At 56.2% G+C, this 18,703-nt stretch overlaps 1 protein-coding gene across 1 annotated transcript in view; it reads left to right on the top strand.

Annotated features, from left to right (window-relative positions):
- LOC115127149 (FHF complex subunit HOOK-interacting protein 1B-like) overlaps window positions 1–18,298 on the top strand; it is a 113,965-nt gene extending 95,667 nt beyond the window's left edge. The window contains exon 14 of the mRNA XM_065019555.1: window positions 16,078–18,298. Coding sequence (XP_064875627.1) covers window positions 16,078–16,382 — 305 coding nt within the window. The 3' untranslated portion in view covers window positions 16,383–18,298. The remainder of the gene's footprint in view (window positions 1–16,077) is intronic.
- Window positions 18,299–18,703: the final 405 nt, after the last annotated feature.

An 18,703-nucleotide genomic window follows, 5' to 3' on the forward strand; every position in this document is an offset into this window, starting at 1 on the left:
GTCTAATGGGTGGTGCTGGGGTCTAATGGGCGGTGCAGCGGTCTAATGGGCGGTGCAGCGGTCTAATGGGCGGTGCAGCGGTCTAATGGGGGGTGCAGCGGTCTAATGGGCGGTGCAGCGGTCTAATGGGGGTGCAGCGGTCTAATGGGCGGTGCAGCGGTCTAATGGGGGTGCAGCGGTCTAATGGGGGTGCAGCGGTCTAATGGGCGGTGCAGCGGTCTAATGGGCGGTCTAATGGACGGTCTAATGGGCGGTGCAGTGGTCTAATGGGCGGTGCAGCGGTCTAATGGGGGGTGCAGCGGTCTAATGGGTGGTCTAATGGGCGGTCTAATGGGCAGTCTAATGGGCGGTCTAATGGGTGGTGTAGCGGTCTAATGGGTGGTCTAATGGGTGGTCTAATGGGCGGTGCAGCGGTCTAATGGGTGGTGCAGCGGTCTAATGGGTGGTGCAGCGGTCTAATGGGCGGTGCAGCGGTCTAATGGGCGGTCTAATGGGTGGTCTAATGGGCGGTCTAATGGGCGGTGTAGCGGTCTAATGGGCGTGCAGCGGTCTAATGGGGGTGCAGCGGTCTAATTGGGGGTGCAGCGGTCTAATGGGGGTGCAACGGTCTAATGGGCGGTCTAATGGACGGTCTAATGGGCGGTCTAATGGGCGGTGCAGTGGTCTAATGGGCGGTGCAGCGGTCTAATGGGCGGCGGGGCGGTCTAATGGGCGGTCTAATGGGCGGTCTAATGGGCGGTGTAGCGGTCTAATGGGCGGTGCAGCGGTCTAATGGGGGGTGCAGCGGTCTAATGGGGGGTGCAGCGGTCTAATGGGCGGTCTAATGGGTGGTGCTGGGGTCTAATGGGCGGTGCAGCGGTCTAATGGGCGGTGCAGCGGTCTAATGGGCGGTGCAGCGGTCTAATGGGGGGTGCAGCGGTCTAATGGGCGGTCTAATGGGCGGTCTAATGGACGGTCTAATGGGCGGTCTAATGGGCGGTCTAATGGGTGGTGTAGCGGTCTAATGGGTGGTCTAATGGGTGGTCTAATGGGCGGTGCAGCGGTCTAATGGGTGGTCTAATGGGTGGTGCAGCGGTCTAATGGACGGTGCAGCGGTCTAATGGGCGGTCTAATGGGCGGTCTAATGGGCGGTGCAGTGGTCTAATGGGCGGTGCAGCGGTCTAATGGGCGGTGCAGCGGTCTAATGGGGGGTGCAGCGGTCTAATGGGGGGTGCAGCGGTCTAATGGGCGGTCTAATGGGCGGTCTAATGGACGGTCTAATGGGCGGTCTAATGGGTGGTGTAGCGGTCTAATGGGTGGTCTAATGGGTGGTCTAATGGGCGGTGCAGCGGTCTAATGGGTGGTCTAATGGGTGGTGCAGCGGTCTAATGGACGGTGCAGCGGTCTAATGGGCGGTCTAATGGGCGGTCTAATGGGCGGTGCAGTGGTCTAATGGGCGGTGCAGCGGTCTAATGGCGGTGCAGCGGTCTAATGGGTGGTCTAATGGGTGGTGCTGGGGTCTAATGGGCGGTGCAGCGGTCTAATGGGCGGTGCAGCGGTCTAATGGGCGGTGCAGCGGTCTAATGGGGGGTGCAGCGGTCTAATGGGCGGTGCAGCGGTCTAATGGGGGGTGCAGCGGTCTAATGGGCGGTGCAGCGGTCTAATGGGGGGTGCAGCGGTCTAATGGGGGGTGCAGCGGTCTAATGGGCGGTGCAGCGGTCTAATGGGCGGTCTAATGGACGGTCTAATGGGCGGTCTAATGGGCGGTGCAGTGGTCTAATGGGCGGTGCAGCGGTCTAATGGGCGGTGCAGCGGTCTAATGGGCGGTCTAATGGGCGGTGTAGCGGTCTAATGGGCGGTGCAGCGGTCTAATGGGGGGTGCAGCGGTCTAATGGGGGGTGCAGCGGTCTAATGGGCGGTCTAATGGGCGGTCTAATGGACGGTCTAATGGGCGGTCTAATGGGCGGTCTAATGGGTGGTGTAGCGGTCTAATGGGCGGTCTAATGGGCGGTGCAGCGGTCTAATGGGCGGTCTAATGGGCAGTGCAGTGGTCTAAGGGGCGGTGCAGCGGTCTAATGGGCGGTCTAATGGGCAGTGCAGTGGTCTAAGGGGCGGTGCGGAGGTCTAATGGGTGGTCTAATGGGCGGTGCAGCGGTCTAATGGGCGGTGCAGCGGTCTAATGGGCGGTGCAGCGGTCTAATGGGCGGTCTAATGGGCAGTGCAGTGGTCTAATGGGCGGTCTAATGGGCAGTGCAGCGGTCTAATGGGCGGTCGGTCTAATGGGCGGTGCAGCGGTCTAATGGGCGGTGCAGCGGTCTAATGGGCGGTGCAGCGGTCTAATGGGCGGTGCAGCGGTCTAATGGTGGGTGCAGCGGTCTAATGGGGGGTGCAGCGGTCTAATGGGGGGTGCAGCGGTCTAATGGGCGGTCTAATGGGCGGTCTAATGGGTGGTCTAATGGGCGGTGCAGCGGTCTAAAGGGTGGTCTAATGGGCGGTGCAGCGGTCTAATGGGTGGTGCAGCGGTCTAATGGGCGATCTAATGGGTGGTGCAGCGGTCTAATGGGTGGTCTAATGGGCGGTGCAGCGGTCTAATGGGTGGTCTAATGGGTGGTGCAGCGGTCTAATGGGTGGTGCAGCGGTCTAATGGGCGGTGCAGCGGTCTAATGGGCGGTCTAATGGGCGGTCTAATGGGCGGTCTAATGGGCGGTCTAATGGGCGGTGCAGCGGTCTAATGGGCGGTGCAGCGGTCTAATGGGCGGTCTAATGGGTGGTCTAATGGGCGGTGCAGCGGTCTAATGGGTGGTGCAGCGGTCTAATGGGCGGTGCAGCGGTCTAATGGGCGGTGCAGCGGTCTAATGGGGGTGCAGGGTCTAATGGTGGGTGCAGCGGTCTAATGGGGGGCAGCGGTCTAATGGGCGGTCTAATGGGCGGTCTAATGGGTGTCTAATGGCGGTCTAATGGGCGGTCTAATGGGCGGTGTGTAGCGGTCTAATGGTGGGTGCAGCGGTCTAATGGTGGTGCAGCGGTCTAATGGGGGTGCAGCGGTCTCAATGGGGGTGCAGCGGTCTAATGGGCGGTGCAGCGGTCTAATGGGCGTGCAGCGGTCTAATGGGCGGTCTAATGGGTGGTCTAATGGGCGGTGCAGCGGTCTAATGGGCGGTCTAATGGGCGGTCTAATGGAGGGTGCAGCGGTCTAATGGGCGGTGCAGCGGTCTAATGGGCGGTGCAGCGGTCTAATGGGGGTGCAGCGGTCTAATGGGCGGTGCAGTGGTCTAATGGGGGTCAGCGGTCTAATGGGTGGTCTAATGGGTGGTCTAATGGGCGGTCTAATGGGCGGTCTAATGGGCAGTCTAATGGGCGGTCTAATGGGCGGTGCAGGGTCTAATGGGTGGTCTAATGGGCGGTGCAGCGGTCTAATGGGCGGTGCAGGGTGTAATGGGTGGTCTAATGGGTGGTCTAATGGGCGGTGCAGGGTCTAATGGGCGGTGCGGAGGTCTAATGGGCGGTCTAATGGGTGGTCTAATGGGCGGTCTAATGGGTGGTGTAGCGGTCTACTGGGTGGTCTAATGGGTGGTCTAATGGGCGGTGCAGCGGTCTAATGGGCGGTCTAATGGGCGGTCTAATGGGTGGTGTAGCGGTCTACTGGGTGGTCTAATGGGTGGTCTAATGGGCGGTGCAGCGGTCAATGGGTGGTCTAATGGGTGGTGCAGCGGTCTAATGGGTGGTGCAGCGGTCTAATGGGCGGTGCAGCGGTCTAATGGGCGGTCTAATGGGCGGTTCAGCGGTCTAATGGGCGGTGCAGCGGTCTAATGGGCGGTGCAGCGGTCTAATGGGCGGTCTAATGGGCGGTGTAATGGGCGGTCTAATGGGCGGTCTAATGGGCGGTGCAGCGGTCTAATGGGTGGTGCAGCGGTCTAATGGGTGGTCTAATGGGCGGTCTAATGGGTGGTGTAGCGGTCTACTGGGTGGTCTAATGGGTGGTCTAATGGGCGGTGCAGCGGTCTAATGGGTGGTCTAATGGGTGGTGCAGCGGTCTAATGGGCGGTGCAGCGGTCTAATGGGCGGTCTAATGGGTGGTCTAATGGGCGGTGTAGCGGTCTAATGGGCGGTGCAGCGGTCTAATGGGGGGGTGCAGCGGTCTAATGGGGGTGCAGCGGTCTAATGGGTGGGTCTAATGGGCAGTCTAATGGGCGGTCTAATGGGTGGTGTAGCGGTCTAATGGGTGGTCTAATGGGTGGTCTAATGGGCGGTGCAGCGGTCTAATGGGTGGTGCAGCGGTCTAATGGGTGGTGCAGCGGTCTAATGGGCGGTGCAGCGGTCTAATGGGCGGTCTAATGGGTGGTCTAATGGGCGGTCTAATGGGCGGTGTAGCGGTCTAATGGGCGTTGCAGCGGTCTAATGGGGGTGCAGCGGTCTAATGGGGGTGCAGCGGTCTAATGGGGGTGCAGCGGTCTAATGGGCGGTCTAATGGACGGTCTAATGGGCGGTCTAATGGGCGGTGCAGTGGTCTAATGGGCGGTGCAGCGGTCTAATGGGCGGTGCAGCGGTCTAATGGGCGGTCTAATGGGCGGTCTAATGGGCGGTGTAGCGGTCTAATGGGCGGTGCAGCGGTCTAATGGGGGTGCAGCGGTCTAATGGGGGTGCAGCGGTCTAATGGGCGGTCTAATGGGCGGTCTAATGGACGGTCTAATGGGCGGTCTAATGGGTGGTGTAGCGGTCTAATGGGTGGTCTAATGGGTGGTCTAATGGGCGGTGCAGCGGTCTAATGGGGGTGGTCTAATGGGTGGTGCAGCGGTCTAATGGACGGTGCAGCGGTCTAATGGGCGGTCTAATGGGCGGTCTAATGGGCGGTGCAGTGGTCTAATGGGCGGTGCAGCGGTCTAATGGCGGTGCAGCGGTCTAATGGGTGGTCTAATGGGTGGTGCTGGGGTCTAATGGGCGGTGCAGCGGTCTAATGGGCGGTGCAGCGGTCTAATGGGCGGTGCAGCGGTCTAATGGGGGTGCAGCGGTCTAATGGGCGGTGCAGCGGTCTAATGGGGGTGCAGCGGCTAATGGGCGGTCGGTCTAATGGGGGTGCAGCGGTCTAATGGGGGTGCAGCGGTCTAATGGGCGGTGCAGCGGTCTAATGGGCGGTCTAATGGACGGTCTAATGGGCGGTCTAATGGGCGGTGCAGTGGTCTAATGGGCGGTGCAGCGGTCTAATGGGCGGTGCAGCGATCTAATGGGCGGTCTAATGGGCGGTGTAGCGGTCTAATGGGCGGTGCAGCGGTCTAATGGGGGTGCAGCGGTCTAATGGGGGTGCAGCGGTCTAATGGGCGGTCTAATGGGCGGTCTAACGGACGGTCTAATGGGCGGTCTAATGGGCGGTCTAATGGGTGGTGTAGCGGTCTAATGGGTGGTCTAATGGGTGGTCTAATGGGCGGTCTAATGGGCGGTGCAGCGGTCTAATGGGCGGTCTAATGGGCAGTGCAGTGGTCTAATGGGCGGTGCAGCGGTCTAATGGGCGGTCTAATGGGCAGTGCAGTGGTCTAAGGGGGCGGTGCGGAGGTCTAATGGGTGGTCTAATGGGCGGTGCAGCGGTCTAATGGGCGGTGCAGCGGTCTAATGGGCGGTGCAGCGGTCTAATGGGCGGTCTAATGGGCAGTGCAGTGGTCTAATGGGCGGTCTAATGGGCAGTGCAGCGGTCTAATGGGCGGTGCAGCGGTCTAATGGGCGGTGCAGCGGTCTAATGGGCGGTGCAGCGGTCTAATGGGCGGTGCAGCGGTCTAATGGTGGGTGCAGCGGTCTAATGGGGGTGCAGCGGTCTAATGGGGGTGCAGCGGTCTAATGGGGGGTGCAGCGGTCTAATGGGCGGTCTAATGGGCGGTCTAATGGGTGGTCTAATGGGCGGTGCAGCGGTCTAAAGGGTGGTCTAATGGGCGGTGCAGCGGTCTAATGGGTGGTGCAGCGGTCTAATGGGCGGTCTAATGGGTGGTGCAGCGGTCTAATGGGTGGTCTAATGGGCGGTGCAGCGGTCTAATGGGTGGTCTAATGGGTGGTGCAGCGGTCTAATGGGTGGTGCAGCGGTCTAATGGGCGGTGCAGCGGTCTAATGGGCGGTCTAATGGGCGGTCTAATGGGCGGTCTAATGGGCGGTGCAGCGGTCTAATGGGCGGTGCAGCGGTCTAATGGGCGGTCTAATGGGTGGTCTAATGGGCGGTGCAGCGGTCTAAAGGGTGGTCTAATGGGCGGTGCAGCGGTCTAATGGGTGGTGCAGCGGTCTAATGGGCGGTCTAATGGGTGGTGTAGCGGTCTAATGGGTGGTCTAATGGGCGGTGCAGCGGTCTAATGGGTGGTCTAATGGGTGGTGCAGCGGTCTAATGGGCGGTGCAGCGGTCTAATGGGCGGTCTAATGGGTGGTGTAATGGGTGGTCTAATGGGCGGTCTAATGGGCGGTGCAGCGGTCTAATGGGGGTGCAGCGGTCTAATGGTGGGTGCAGCGGTCTAATGGGGGTCTAATGGGCGGTCTAATGGGTGGTGCAGCGGTCTAATGGGCGATGCGGAGGTCTAATGGGCGGTCTAATGGTGGTCTAATGGGCGGTGCAGCGGTCTAATGGGCGGTCTAATGGGCGGTCTAATGGGCGGTCTAATGGAGGGTGCAGCGGTCTAATGGGCGGTGCAGCGGTCTAATGGGCGGTGCAGCGGTCTAATGGGGGTGCAGCGGTCTAATGGGGGTGCAGCGGTCTAATGGGCGTGCAGCGGTCTAATGGGGGTGCAGCGGTCTAATGGGTGGTCTAATGGGTGGTCTAATGGGTGGTCTAATGGGCGGTCTAATGGGCGGTCTAATGGGCGGTCTAATGGGCGGTGCAGCGGTCTAATGGGCGGTGCAGCGGTCTAATGGGGGGTGCAGCGGTCTAATGGGCGGTCTAATGGGCGGTCTAATGGGTGGTCTAATGGGCGTGCAGCGGTCTAATGGGTGGTCTAATGGGCGGTGCAGCGGTCTAATGGGTGGTCTAATGGGCGGTGCAGCGGTCTAATGGGTGGTGCAGCGGTCTAATGGGTGGTGCAGCGGTCTAATGGGCGGTGCAGCGGTCTGTGGGTGGTCTAATGGGCGGTCTAATGGGCGGTGCAGCGGTCTAATGGGCGGTCTAATGGGCAGTGCAGTGGTCTAATGGGCGGTGCAGCGGTCTAATGGGCGGTCTAATGGGCAGTGCAGTGGTCTAAGGGGGGCGGTGCAGGAGGTCTAATGGGTGGTCTAATGGGCGGTGCAGCGGTCTAATGGGCGGTGCAGCGGTCTAATGGGCGGTGCAGCGGTCTAATGGGCGGTCTAATGGGCAGTGCAGTGGTCTAATGGGCGTCTAATGGGCAGTGCAGCGGTCTAATGGGCGGTGCAGCGGTCTAATGGGCGGTGCAGCGGTCTAATGGGCGGTGCAGCGGTCTAATGGTGGGTGCAGCGGTCTAATGGTGGGTGCAGCGGTCTAATGGGGGGTGCAGCGGTCTAATGGGCGGTCTAATGGGCGGTCTAATGGGCGGTCTAATGGGCGGTCTAATGGGTGGTCTAATGGGCGGTCTAATGGGCGGTCTAATGGGCGGTGTAGCGGTTCTAATGGTGGGTGCAGCGGTCTAATGGTGGGTGCAGCGGTCTAATGGGGGTGCAGCGGTCTAATGGGGGTGCAGCGGTCTAATGGGCGGTCTAATGGGCAGTGCAGCGGTCTAATGGGCGGTGCAGCGGTCTAATGGGCGGTGCAGCGGTCTAATGGGCGGTGCAGCGGTCTAATGGTGGGTGCAGCGGTCTAATGGGGGTGCAGCGGTCTAATGGGGGTGCAGCGGTCTAATGGGCGGTCTAATGGGCGGTCTAATGGGCGGTCTAATGGGCGGTCTAATGGGCGGTCTAATGGGTGGTCTAATGGGCGTCTAATGGGCGGTCTAATGGGCGGTGTAGCGGTCTAATGGTGGGTGCAGCGGTCTAATGGTGGGTGCAGCGGTCTAATGGGGGTGCAGCGGTCTCAATGGGCGGTGCAGCGGTCTAATGGGCGTTGCAGAGGTCTAATGGGCGGTCTAATGGGTGGTCTAATGGGCGGTGCAGGGTCTAATGGGCGGTCTAATGGGCGGTCTAATGGAGGGTGCAGCGGTCTAATGGGCGGTGCAGCGGTCTAATGGGCGGTGCAGCGGTCTAATGGGGGTGCAGCGGTCTAATGGGCGGTGCAGTGGTCTAATGGGGGTGCAGCGGTCTAATGGGTGGTCTAATGGGTGGTCTAATGGGCGGTCTAATGGGCGGTCTAATGGGCAGTCTAATGGGCGGTCTAATGGGCGGTGCAACGGTCTAATGGGCGGTCTAATGGACGGTCTAATGGGCGGTCTAATGGGCGGTGCAGTGGTCTAATGGGCGGTGCAGCGGTCTAATGGGCGGTGCAGCGGTCTAATGGGCGGTCTAATGGGCGGTCTAATGGGCGGTCTAATGGGCGGTGTAGCGGTCTAATGGGCGGTGCAGCGGTCTAATGGGGGTGCAGCGGTCTAATGGGGGTGCAGCGGTCTAATGGGCGGCGGGGCGGTCTAATGGACGGTCTAATGGGCGGTCTAATGGGCGGTCTAATGGGTGGTGTAGCGGTCTAATGGGTGGTCTAATGGGTGGTCTAATGGGCGGTGCAGCGGTCTAATGGGTGGTCTAATGGGTGGTGCAGCGGTCTAATGGACGGTGCAGCGGTCTAATGGGCGGTCTAATGGGCGGTGCAGTGGTCTAATGGGCGGTGCAGCGGTCTAATGGGCGGTGCAGCGGTCTAATGGGTGGTCTAATGGGTGGTGCTGGGGTCTGGGGGTGCAATGGGCGGTGCAGCGGTCTAATGGGCGGTGCAGCGGTCTAATGGGCGGTGCAGCGGTCTAATGGGCGGTGCAGCGGTCTAATGGGGGTGCAGCGGTCTAATGGGGGGTGCAGCGGTCTAATGGGCGGTGCAGCGGTCTAATGGGCGGTCTAATGGACGGTCTAATGGGCGGTCTAATGGGCGGTGCAGTGGTCTAATGGGCGGTGCAGCGGTCTAATGGGCGGTGCAGCGGTCTAATGGGCGGTCTAATGGGCGGTCTAATGGGCGGTGTAGCGGTCTAATGGGCGGTGCAGCGGTCTAATGGGGGGTGCAGCGGTCTAATGGGGGGTGCAGCGGTCTAATGGGCGGTCTAATGGGCGGTCTAATGGACGGTCTAATGGGCGGTCTAATGGGCGGTCTAATGGGTGGTGTAGCGGTCTAATGGGTGGTCTAATGGGTGGTCTAATGGGCGGTCTAATGGGCGGTGCAGCGGTCTAATGGGCGGTCTAATGGGCAGTGCAGTGGTCTAAGGGGCGGTGCAGCGGTCTAATGGGCGGTCTAATGGGCAGTGCAGTGGTCTAAGGGGCGGTGCGGAGGTCTAATGGGTGGTCTAATGGGCGGTGCAGCGGTCTAATGGGCGGTGCAGCGGTCTAATGGGCGGTGCAGCGGTCTAATGGGCGGTCTAATGGGCAGTGCAGTGGTCTAATGGGCGGTCTAATGGGCAGTGCAGCGGTCTAATGGGCGGTGCAGCGGTCTAATGGGCGGTGCAGCGGTCTAATGGGCGGTGCAGCGGTCTAATGGGCGGTGCAGCGGTCTAATGGGGGTGCAGCGGTCTAATGGTGGGTGCGGTCTAATGGGGGTGCAGCGGTCTAATGGGGGTGGTCTAATGGGGGTGCAGCGGTCTAAAGGGTGGTCTAATGGGCGGTGCAGCGGTCTAATGGGCGGTGCAGCGGTCTAATGGTCTAATGGGCGGTCAGCGGTCTAATGGGTGGTGCAGCGGTCTAATGGGCGGTCTAATGGGCGGTGCAGCGGTCTAATGGGTGGTCTAATGGGTGGTGCAGCGGTCTAATGGGTGGTGCAGCGGTCTAATGGGCGGTGCAGCGGTCTAATGGGCGGTCTAATGGGCGGTCTAATGGGCGGTCTAATGGGCGGTCTAATGGGCGGTGCAGCGGTCTAATGGGCGGTGCAGCGGTCTAATGGGCGGTCTAATGGGCGGTCTAATGGGTGGTCTAATGGGCGGTGCAGCGGTCTAAAGGGTGGTCTAATGGGCGGTGCAGCGGTCTAATGGGTGGTGCAGCGGTCTAATGGGCGGTCTAATGGGTGGTGTAGCGGTCTAATGGGTGGTCTAATGGGCGGTGCAGCGGTCTAATGGGTGGTCTAATGGGTGGTGCAGCGGTCTAATGGGTGGTGCAGCGGTCTAATGGGCGGTGCAGCGGTCTAATGGGCGGTCTAATGGGTGGTGTAATGGGTGGTCTAATGGGCGGTCTAATGGGCGGTGCAGCGGTCTAATGGGGGGTGCAGCGGTCTAATGGTGGGTGCAGCGGTCTAATGGGGGGGGTCTAATGGGCGGTCTAATGGGTGGTGCAGCGGTCTAATGGGCGATGCGGAGGTCTAATGGGCGGTCTAATGGGTGGTCTAATGGGCGGTGCAGCGGTCTAATGGGCGGTCTAATGGGCGGTCTAATGGGCGGTCTAATGGAGGGTGCAGCGGTCTAATGGGCGGTGCAGCGGTCTAATGGGCGGTGCAGCGGTCTAATGGGGGGTGCAGCGGTCTAATGGGGGGTGCAGCGGTCTAATGGGCGGTGCAGCGGTCTAATGGGCGGTGCAGCGGTCTAATGGGCGGTGCAGCGGTCTAATGGGTGGTCTAATGGGTGGTCTAATGGGTGGTCTAATGGGCGGTCTAATGGGCGGTGCAGCGGTCTAATGGGCGGTGCAGCGGTCTAATGGGGGGTGCAGCGGTCTAATGGGCGGTCTAATGGGCGGTCTAATGGGTGGTCTAATGGGCGGTGCAGCGGTCTAATGGGTGGTCTAATGGGCGGTGCAGCGGTCTAATGGGTGGTCTAATGGGCGGTGCAGCGGTCTAATGGGTGGTGCAGCGGTCTAATGGGTGGTGCAGCGGTCTAATGGGCGGTGCAGCGGTCTAATGGGTGGTCTAATGGGCGGTCTAATGGGCGGTGCAGCGGTCTAATGGGCGGTCTAATGGGCAGTGCAGTGGTCTAAGGGGCGGTGCAGCGGTCTAATGGGCGGTCTAATGGGCAGTGCAGTGGTCTAAGGGGCGGTGCGGAGGTCTAATGGGTGGTCTAATGGGCGGTGCAGCGGTCTAATGGGCGGTGCAGCGGTCTAATGGGCGGTGCAGCGGTCTAATGGGCGGTCTAATGGGCAGTGCAGTGGTCTAATGGGCGGTCTAATGGGCAGTGCAGCGGTCTAATGGGCGGTGCAGCGGTCTAATGGGCGGTGCAGCGGTCTAATGGGCGGTGCAGCGGTCTAATGGTGGGTGCAGCGGTCTAATGGTGGGTGCAGCGGTCTAATGGGGGGTGCAGCGGTCTAATGGGCGGTCTAATGGGCGGTCTAATGGGCGGTCTAATGGGCGGTCTAATGGGCGGTCTAATGGGTGGTCTAATGGGCGGTCTAATGGGCGGTCTAATGGGCGGTGTAGCGGTCTAATGGTGGGTGCAGCGGTCTAATGGTGGGTGCAGCGGTCTAATGGGGGTGCAGCGGTCTAATGGGGGTGCAGCGGTCTAATGGGCGGTGCAGCGGTCTAATGGGCGTGCGGAGGTCTAATGGGCGGTCTAATGGGTGGTCTAATGGGCGGTGCAGCGGTCTAATGGGCGGTCTAATGGGCGGTCTAATGGAGGGTGCAGCGGTCTAATGGGCGGTGCAGCGGTCTAATGGGGGTGCAGCGGTCTAATGGGGGTGCAGCGGTCTAATGGGCGGTGCAGTGGTCTAATGGGGGGTGCAGCGGTCTAATGGGTGGTCTAATGGGTGGTCTAATGGGTGGTCTAATGGGCGGTCTAATGGGCAGTCTAATGGGCGGTCTAATGGGCGGTGCAGCGGTCTAATGGGCGGTGCAGCGGTCTAATGGGGGGTGCAGCGGTCTAATGGGCGGTCTAATGGGCGGTCTAATGGGTGGTCTAATGGGCGGTGCAGCGGTCTAATGGGTGGTCTAATGGGCGGTGCAGCGGTCTAATGGGTGGTCTAATGGGCGGTCTAATGGGCGGTGCAGCGGTCTAATGGGCGGTGCAGCGGTCTAATGGGCGGTGCAGCGGTCTAATGGGGGGTGCAGCGGTCTAATGGGGGGTGCAGCGGTCTAATGGGTGGTCTAATGGGTGGTCTAATGGGCGGTCTAATGGGTGGTCTAATGGGAGGTCTAATGGGCGGTCTAATGGGCGGTCTAATGGGTGGTCTAATGGGCGGTCTAATGGGCAGTGCAGCGGTCTAATGGGTGGTGCAGCGGTCTAATGGGCGGTGCAGCGGTCTAATGGGTGGTCTAATGGGCGGTCTAATGGGCGGTGCAGCGGTCTAATGGGCGGTCTAATGGGCAGTGCAGTGGTCTAAGGGGCGGTGCAGCGGTCTAATGGGCAGTGCAGTGGTCTAAGGGGCGGTGCGGAGGTCTAATGGGTGGTCTAATGGGTGGTCTAATGGGCGGTGCAGCGGTCTAATGGGCGGTGCAGCGGTCTAATGGGCGGTGCAGCGGTCTAATGGGCGGTCTAATGGGCAGTGCAGTGGTCTAATGGGCGGTCTAATGGGCAGTGCAGCGGTCTAATGGGCGGTGCAGCGGTCTAATGGGCGGTGCAGCGGTCTAATGGGCGGTGCAGCGGTCTAATGGGCGGTGCAGCGGTCTAATGGGTGGGTGGCCCAGCGCCGTCCGGGTTGGGGGAGGGTTTGGCCCAGCGCCGTCCGGGTTGGGGGAGGGTTTGGCCCAGCGCCGTCCGGGTTGGGGGAGGGGTTGGCCGGCTGGGGTCTCCTCGCGCTCTAGCAACTCCTTGTGGCGGACCGGGCGCATGCAAGCTGACTTCGGTCGACAGCTGGACGGTGTTTCCTCCGACACATTGGTGCTGCTGGCTTCCAGGTTAAGCGAGCAGTGTGTCAAGTAGCAATGCGACTTGGCGGGGTCAAGTTTTGGAAGACGCTTGGCTCTCGACCTTCGACCTCTCCCTAATCCGTACGGGAGTTGCAGCGATGGAACAAGACTGGAACTACCAATTGGATATCACGAAATTAGGAAGAAAAAGGGGTAAAAGTGAAAAAAAATATATATAAATAGTAAAATAAAAATTTAAAAGGTTGATGTCTGACATGTTTTGGGTTATTTACTTCTCTTCTGTTGTCAGTCTACCTGTCCTATCCTTTCTATTGTCAGTCTACCTGTCCTATCCTTTCTATTGTCAGTCTACCTGTCCTATCCTTTCTATTGTCAGTCTACCTGTCCTATCCTTTCTATTGTCAGTCTACCTGTCCTATCCTTTCTGTTGTCAGTCTACCTGTCCTATCCTGTCTGTTGTCAGTCTACCTGTCCTATCCTGTCTGTTGTCAGTCTACCTGTCCTATCCTGTCTGTCTGTTGGGTCAGTCTACCTGTCCTATCCTGTCTGTTGTCAGTCTACCTGTCCTATCCTTTCTATTGTCGGTCTACCTGTCCTATCCTTTCTATTGTCAGTATACCTGTCCTATCCTTTCTGTATTGTCAGTCTACTTGTGCTATCCTGTCTGTCTGCTGGGTCAGTATACCTGTCCTGTCTGTCTGTTGTCAGTCTACCTGTCCTGTCTGTCTGTTGGGTCAGTCTACCTGTCCTGTCTGTCTGTTGGGTCAGTATACCTGTCCTGTCTGTCTGTTGTCAGTCTACCTGTCCTGTCTGTCTGTTGGGTCAGTCTACCTGTCCTGTCTGTCTGTTGTCAGTCTACCTGTCCTATCCTGTCTGTTGTCAGTCTACCTGTCCTATCTGTCTGTCTGTTGTCAGTCTACCTGTCCTATCCTGTCTGTTGTCAGTCTACCTGTCCTATCCTGTCTGTCTGTTGTCAGTCTACCTGTCCTATCCTGTCTGTTGTCAGTCTACCTGTCCTATCCTGTCTGTCTGTTGTCAGTCTACCTGTCCTATCCTGTCTGTTGTCAGTATACCTGTCCTATCCACTGTATGTCTGTCTGTTGGGTCAGTCTACCTGTCCTGTCTGTTGGGTCAGTCTACCTGTCCTGTCTGTCTGTTGTCAGTCTACCTGTCCTATCCACTGTATGTTGGGTCAGTCTACCTGTCCTATCCTGTCTGTTGTCAGTCTACCTGTCCTATCCTGTCTGTTGTCAGTCTACCTGTCCTATCCTGTCTGTTGTCAGTCTACCTGTCCTGTCCTGTCTACCTGTCCTGTCTACCTGTCCTATCCTGTCTGTTGTCAGTCTACCTGTCCTGTCTACCTGTCCTATCCTGTCTGTTGTCAGTCTACCTGTCCTATCCACTGTATGTCTGTATTAGAGGTCGATTATGATTTTTCAACGCCGATACTGATTTATTGGAGGACCAATAAAATCCGATACCGATTAATCGGACGATTTGTTTTATTTTATTTATTTGTAATAATGACAATACTGAATGAACACTTATTTTAACTTAATATAATAAATCAATAAAATCAATTTAGCCTCAAGTAAATAATGAAACATGTTCAATTTGGTTTAAATAATGCAAAAACAAAGTGTTGAAGAAGAAAGTAAAAGTGCAATATGTGCCATGTAAAAAAGCTAATGTTTCAGTTCCTTGCTCAGAACATGAGAACATATGAAAGCTGGTGGTTCCTTTTAACATGAGTCTTCAATATTCCCAGGTAAGAGGTTTTAGGTTGTAGTTATTATAGGAATTATAGGACTATTTCTCTCTATACCATTTGTATTTCATATACCTTTGACTATTGGATGTTCTTATAAGCACTTTAGTATTGCCAGTGTAACAGTATAGCTTCCGTCCCTCTCCTTGCCCCTACCTGGGCTCGAACCAGGAACACATCGACAACAGCTATCCTCGAAGCATCGTTACCCATCGCTCCACAAAAGCCGCAGGCCTTGCAGAGCAAGGGGAACAACTACTCCAAGTCTCAGAGCGAGTGACGTCACCGATTGAAACGCTATTAGCGCGCACCCCGCTAACTAGCTAGCCATTTCACATCGGTTACACAAGCCTAATTTCGGGAGTTGATAGGCTTGAAGTCATAAACGGCTCAATGCTTGAAGCACAGCTAAGAGCTGCTGGCAAACGCACGAAAGCGCTGTTTGAAATAATGCGTACGAGCCTGCTGCTGCCCACCATCGCTCAGTCAGACTGCTCTATCAAATTTCAAATCATAGACTTAATTATAACATTATAACATAACACACAGAAATACGAGCCTTTGGTCATTAATATGGTCGAATCCGGAAACTATCATTTCGAAAACCGTTCCTAGGCCGTCATTGTAAATAACAATGTGTTCTTAACTGACTTGCCTAGTTAAATAAAGGTGTAAAAAAACAAAAAAAAATCTGTGTCTAAAAATTCTGATTGTTGAAAACGTGATATCGGCCTTAATTAATCGATCATTCCGATTAATCGGTTGACCTCTAGTCTGTGTGTGTGTGTCAGTATACCTGTTCTATCCCGTCTGTCAGTTGCCCTGTCCTATCATGTGTCTTTTGTCAGGGTACCTGTCCTATCCTGTATGTTGTCATTCTACCTGTCCTTTCTGTCTGTTATCAGTCTATCTGTCCTGTCTGTCTGTTGTGTCAGTCTACCTGTCTGTCTGTTATCAGTCTACCTGTCCTATCCTGTCTGTTGTCAGACTACCTGTCTGTCTGGTGTCAGTCTACCTGTCCCGTCTGTCTGTTGTCAGTATACCTGTCCCGTCTGTCTGTTGTCAGTCTACCTGCCCTGTCTGTTGTGTCAGTCTACCTGTCTGTCTGTCGTGTCAGTCTACCTGTCTGTCTGTCTGTTGTCAGTCCGCCTGTCCTGTCTGTCATCATCCTACCTGTCCTGTCTGTCATCATCCTACCTGTCCTGTCTGTCATCATCCTACTTGTCCTGTCTGTCATCATCCTACTTGTCCTGTCTGTCATCATCCTACTTGTCCTGTCTGTCATCATCCTACTTGTCCTGTCTGTCATCATCCTACTTGTCCTGTCTGTCTGTTGTCAGTCTACCTGTCCTGTCTGTCTGTTGTCAGTCTACCTGTCCTGTCTGTCTATTGTCAGTCTACCTGTCCTGTCTGTCTGTTGTCAGTCTACCTGTCCTGTCCTGTCTGTTGTGTCAGTCTGTCTGTCTGGTGTCTGTCCTGTCCTAATCACATGCTGTGTCTATCTCTCTTCCAGTGAAGAGCCGGAAACCCTCACTAGGCGACCTGATCCTTCGCCACACCAACAGCCCCACGCGGGCACGCCACGCTGCCCAGCTCGCCCTGGCCCACGTACGAGACGGCGGCCAATCGCTGCACAGTGCCCTGTTCCGGGGCGGGTCAGGGGTGTCGGGGCTGGAGAAGCAGGCAGAGGCTCTGAGGGTGAAGAACGCCGTCTACTGCGCCGTCATCTTCTCTGAGTTCCTCAAGGAGCTGGCCGCTCTGGCCCAGGAGCACGCTGTCTCCATGCCCTTCCTCCAGAGACACGACACTGAGGAGTGATGCTGTCTGTCTCCATGTCCTTCCTCCAGAGACACGACACTGAGGAGTGATGCTGTCTGTCTCCATGTCCTTCCTCCAGAGACACGACACTGAGGAGTGATGCTGTCTGTCTCCACGCCCTTCCTCCAGAGACACGACACTGAGGAGTGACACTGAAGGTTGCAACCCGATTTCAACCCTACTCCCAGAAGATTGAGAAGCATTGGATTGGTTGTAAGCATTGTCTGGAGGGAGTTCCTTTCCACCGTTGTTAAATCTAGTGTACGTGACGTCTGGGCCTGTATCCACAAAGCGTCTAAAAGACAGACAGGATAGGGCAGGTAGACTGACACAGACACACAGACAGAGACAGACAGGATAGGGCAGGTAGACTGACACAAGACCGTGGTTAAGATAGGACAGGTAGACTGACACGCGAGACAGTGGTTAGGATAGGACAGGTAGACTGACACGCGAGACAGTGGTTAGGATAGGATAGGTAGACTGACACGTGAGACAGTGGTTAGGATAGGACAGGTAGACTGACACTCAAGACAGTGGTTAGGATAGGACAGGTAGACTGACACGTGAGACAGTGGTTAGGATAGGACAGGTAGACTGACACGTGAGACAGTGGTTAGGATAGGACAGGTAGACTGACACGTGAGACAGTGGTTAGGATAGGACAGGTAGACTGACACGTGAGACAGTATTTAGGATAGGACAGGTAGACTGACGGGGAACTGGCATCAGTTTAGAATTTTACATCATAACGAATAAGATTGTATGAATAGATCCTAGATCCGGACTCCTTCTCTAGGACACTGTGACCATATATGGACAGATCCTAGATCGACACTCCTTCTCTAGGACACTGTGACCATATATGGACAGATCCTTTACTCCCTTCCACCTGCAGGGGGCAAAGTAGAGCACTGATGGGGCTGAGAGCTACAGTGAAGAGGGGAGGGGGAGGGGGACAGTTCATTCGGACAATGTGAAATCAAGAATGGAAATGGAATATATATATACATATACACACACACACACACACACTAAATGTGAATAGATCTATAGATCTTGGAGAGTGGTCTGTAGTGTACATACCATAGCAGGGTGGTAGTGTAGCGCTGCACCACATGTGTACATGGTGCTGAGTCAGCTCTTTCCACTCTCCCCTGTAGTGAATGATGCTGAGTCAGCTCTTTCCACTCTCCCCTCTAGTGAATGATGCTGAGTCAGCTCTTTCCACTCTCCCCTGTAGTGAATGATGCTGAGTCAGCTCTTTCCACTCTCCCCTGTAGTGAATGATGCTGAGTCAGCTCTTTCTACTCTCCCCTCTAGTGAATGATGCTGAGTCAGCTCTTTCCACTCTCCCCTCTAGTGAATGATGCTGAGTCAGCTCTTTCCACTCTCCCCTCTAGTGAATGATGCTGAGTCAGCTCTTTCCACTCTCCCCTCTAGTGAATGATGCTGAGTCAGCTCTTTCCACTCTCCCCTCTAGTGAATGATGCTTATCAGATGTGTTAAATCTTCCGTCTTTTTGAAAATCTGACAACAACAACAAAAAAAGACCCACAACCTTAAATATTCCCTGTTCCTGTTCGGTACGTAATTTTTCAGAGGGCTGAAACTGGTTAAGCAAACTCTAGATACTCAGCGTTGATCGTCTCAACTGTAGAGGACACAACAGGAAGGGATCTGACCAATGGGCTCAGAGCATCACCTCAGCTTGTGAGATTTAACAGGGAGGGGGAGAGGAGGGGGTCTGGAAAGGGGAGGTGACGAGAAAGGCCCCCCCCCCCCCGTACTGTGTACTGGAAAACAAAAGTGGATTTTGATATTTGTATTTATAACCACTCTCCATGTTTTAGCATCATTTTAGATTTAATTTATATATATTTTTTAAATAAATGAAACATTTTTCGACCTATCAATGCCGTGTGGGAGCAAAATATGCGTGTATGCCGTGCATTCTATGGTCATTCACCCGGTGTTGCCAGTCTATTTGGTCATGCACCCGGTGTTGCCAGTCTATTTGGTCATGCACCTGGTGTTGCCAGTCTATTTGGTCATGCACCCGGTGTTGCCAGTCTATTTGGTCATGCACCCGGTGTTGCCAGTCTATTTGGTCATGCACCCGGTGTTGCCAGTCTATTTGGTCATGCACCCGGTGTTGCCAGTCTATTTGGTCATGCACCCGGTGTTGCCAGTCTATTTGGTCATGCACCTGGTGTTGCCAGTCTATTTGGTCATGCACAAGGTGTTGCCAGTCTATTTGGTCATTCACCCGGTGTTGCCAGTCTATTTGGTCATGCACCCGGTGTTGCCAGTCTATTTGG

The sequence above is a fragment of the Oncorhynchus nerka genome, linkage group LG1 (assembly GCF_034236695.1).
Source record: "Oncorhynchus nerka isolate Pitt River linkage group LG1, Oner_Uvic_2.0, whole genome shotgun sequence".
Lineage (NCBI taxonomy): Eukaryota > Metazoa > Chordata > Actinopteri > Salmoniformes > Salmonidae > Oncorhynchus > Oncorhynchus nerka.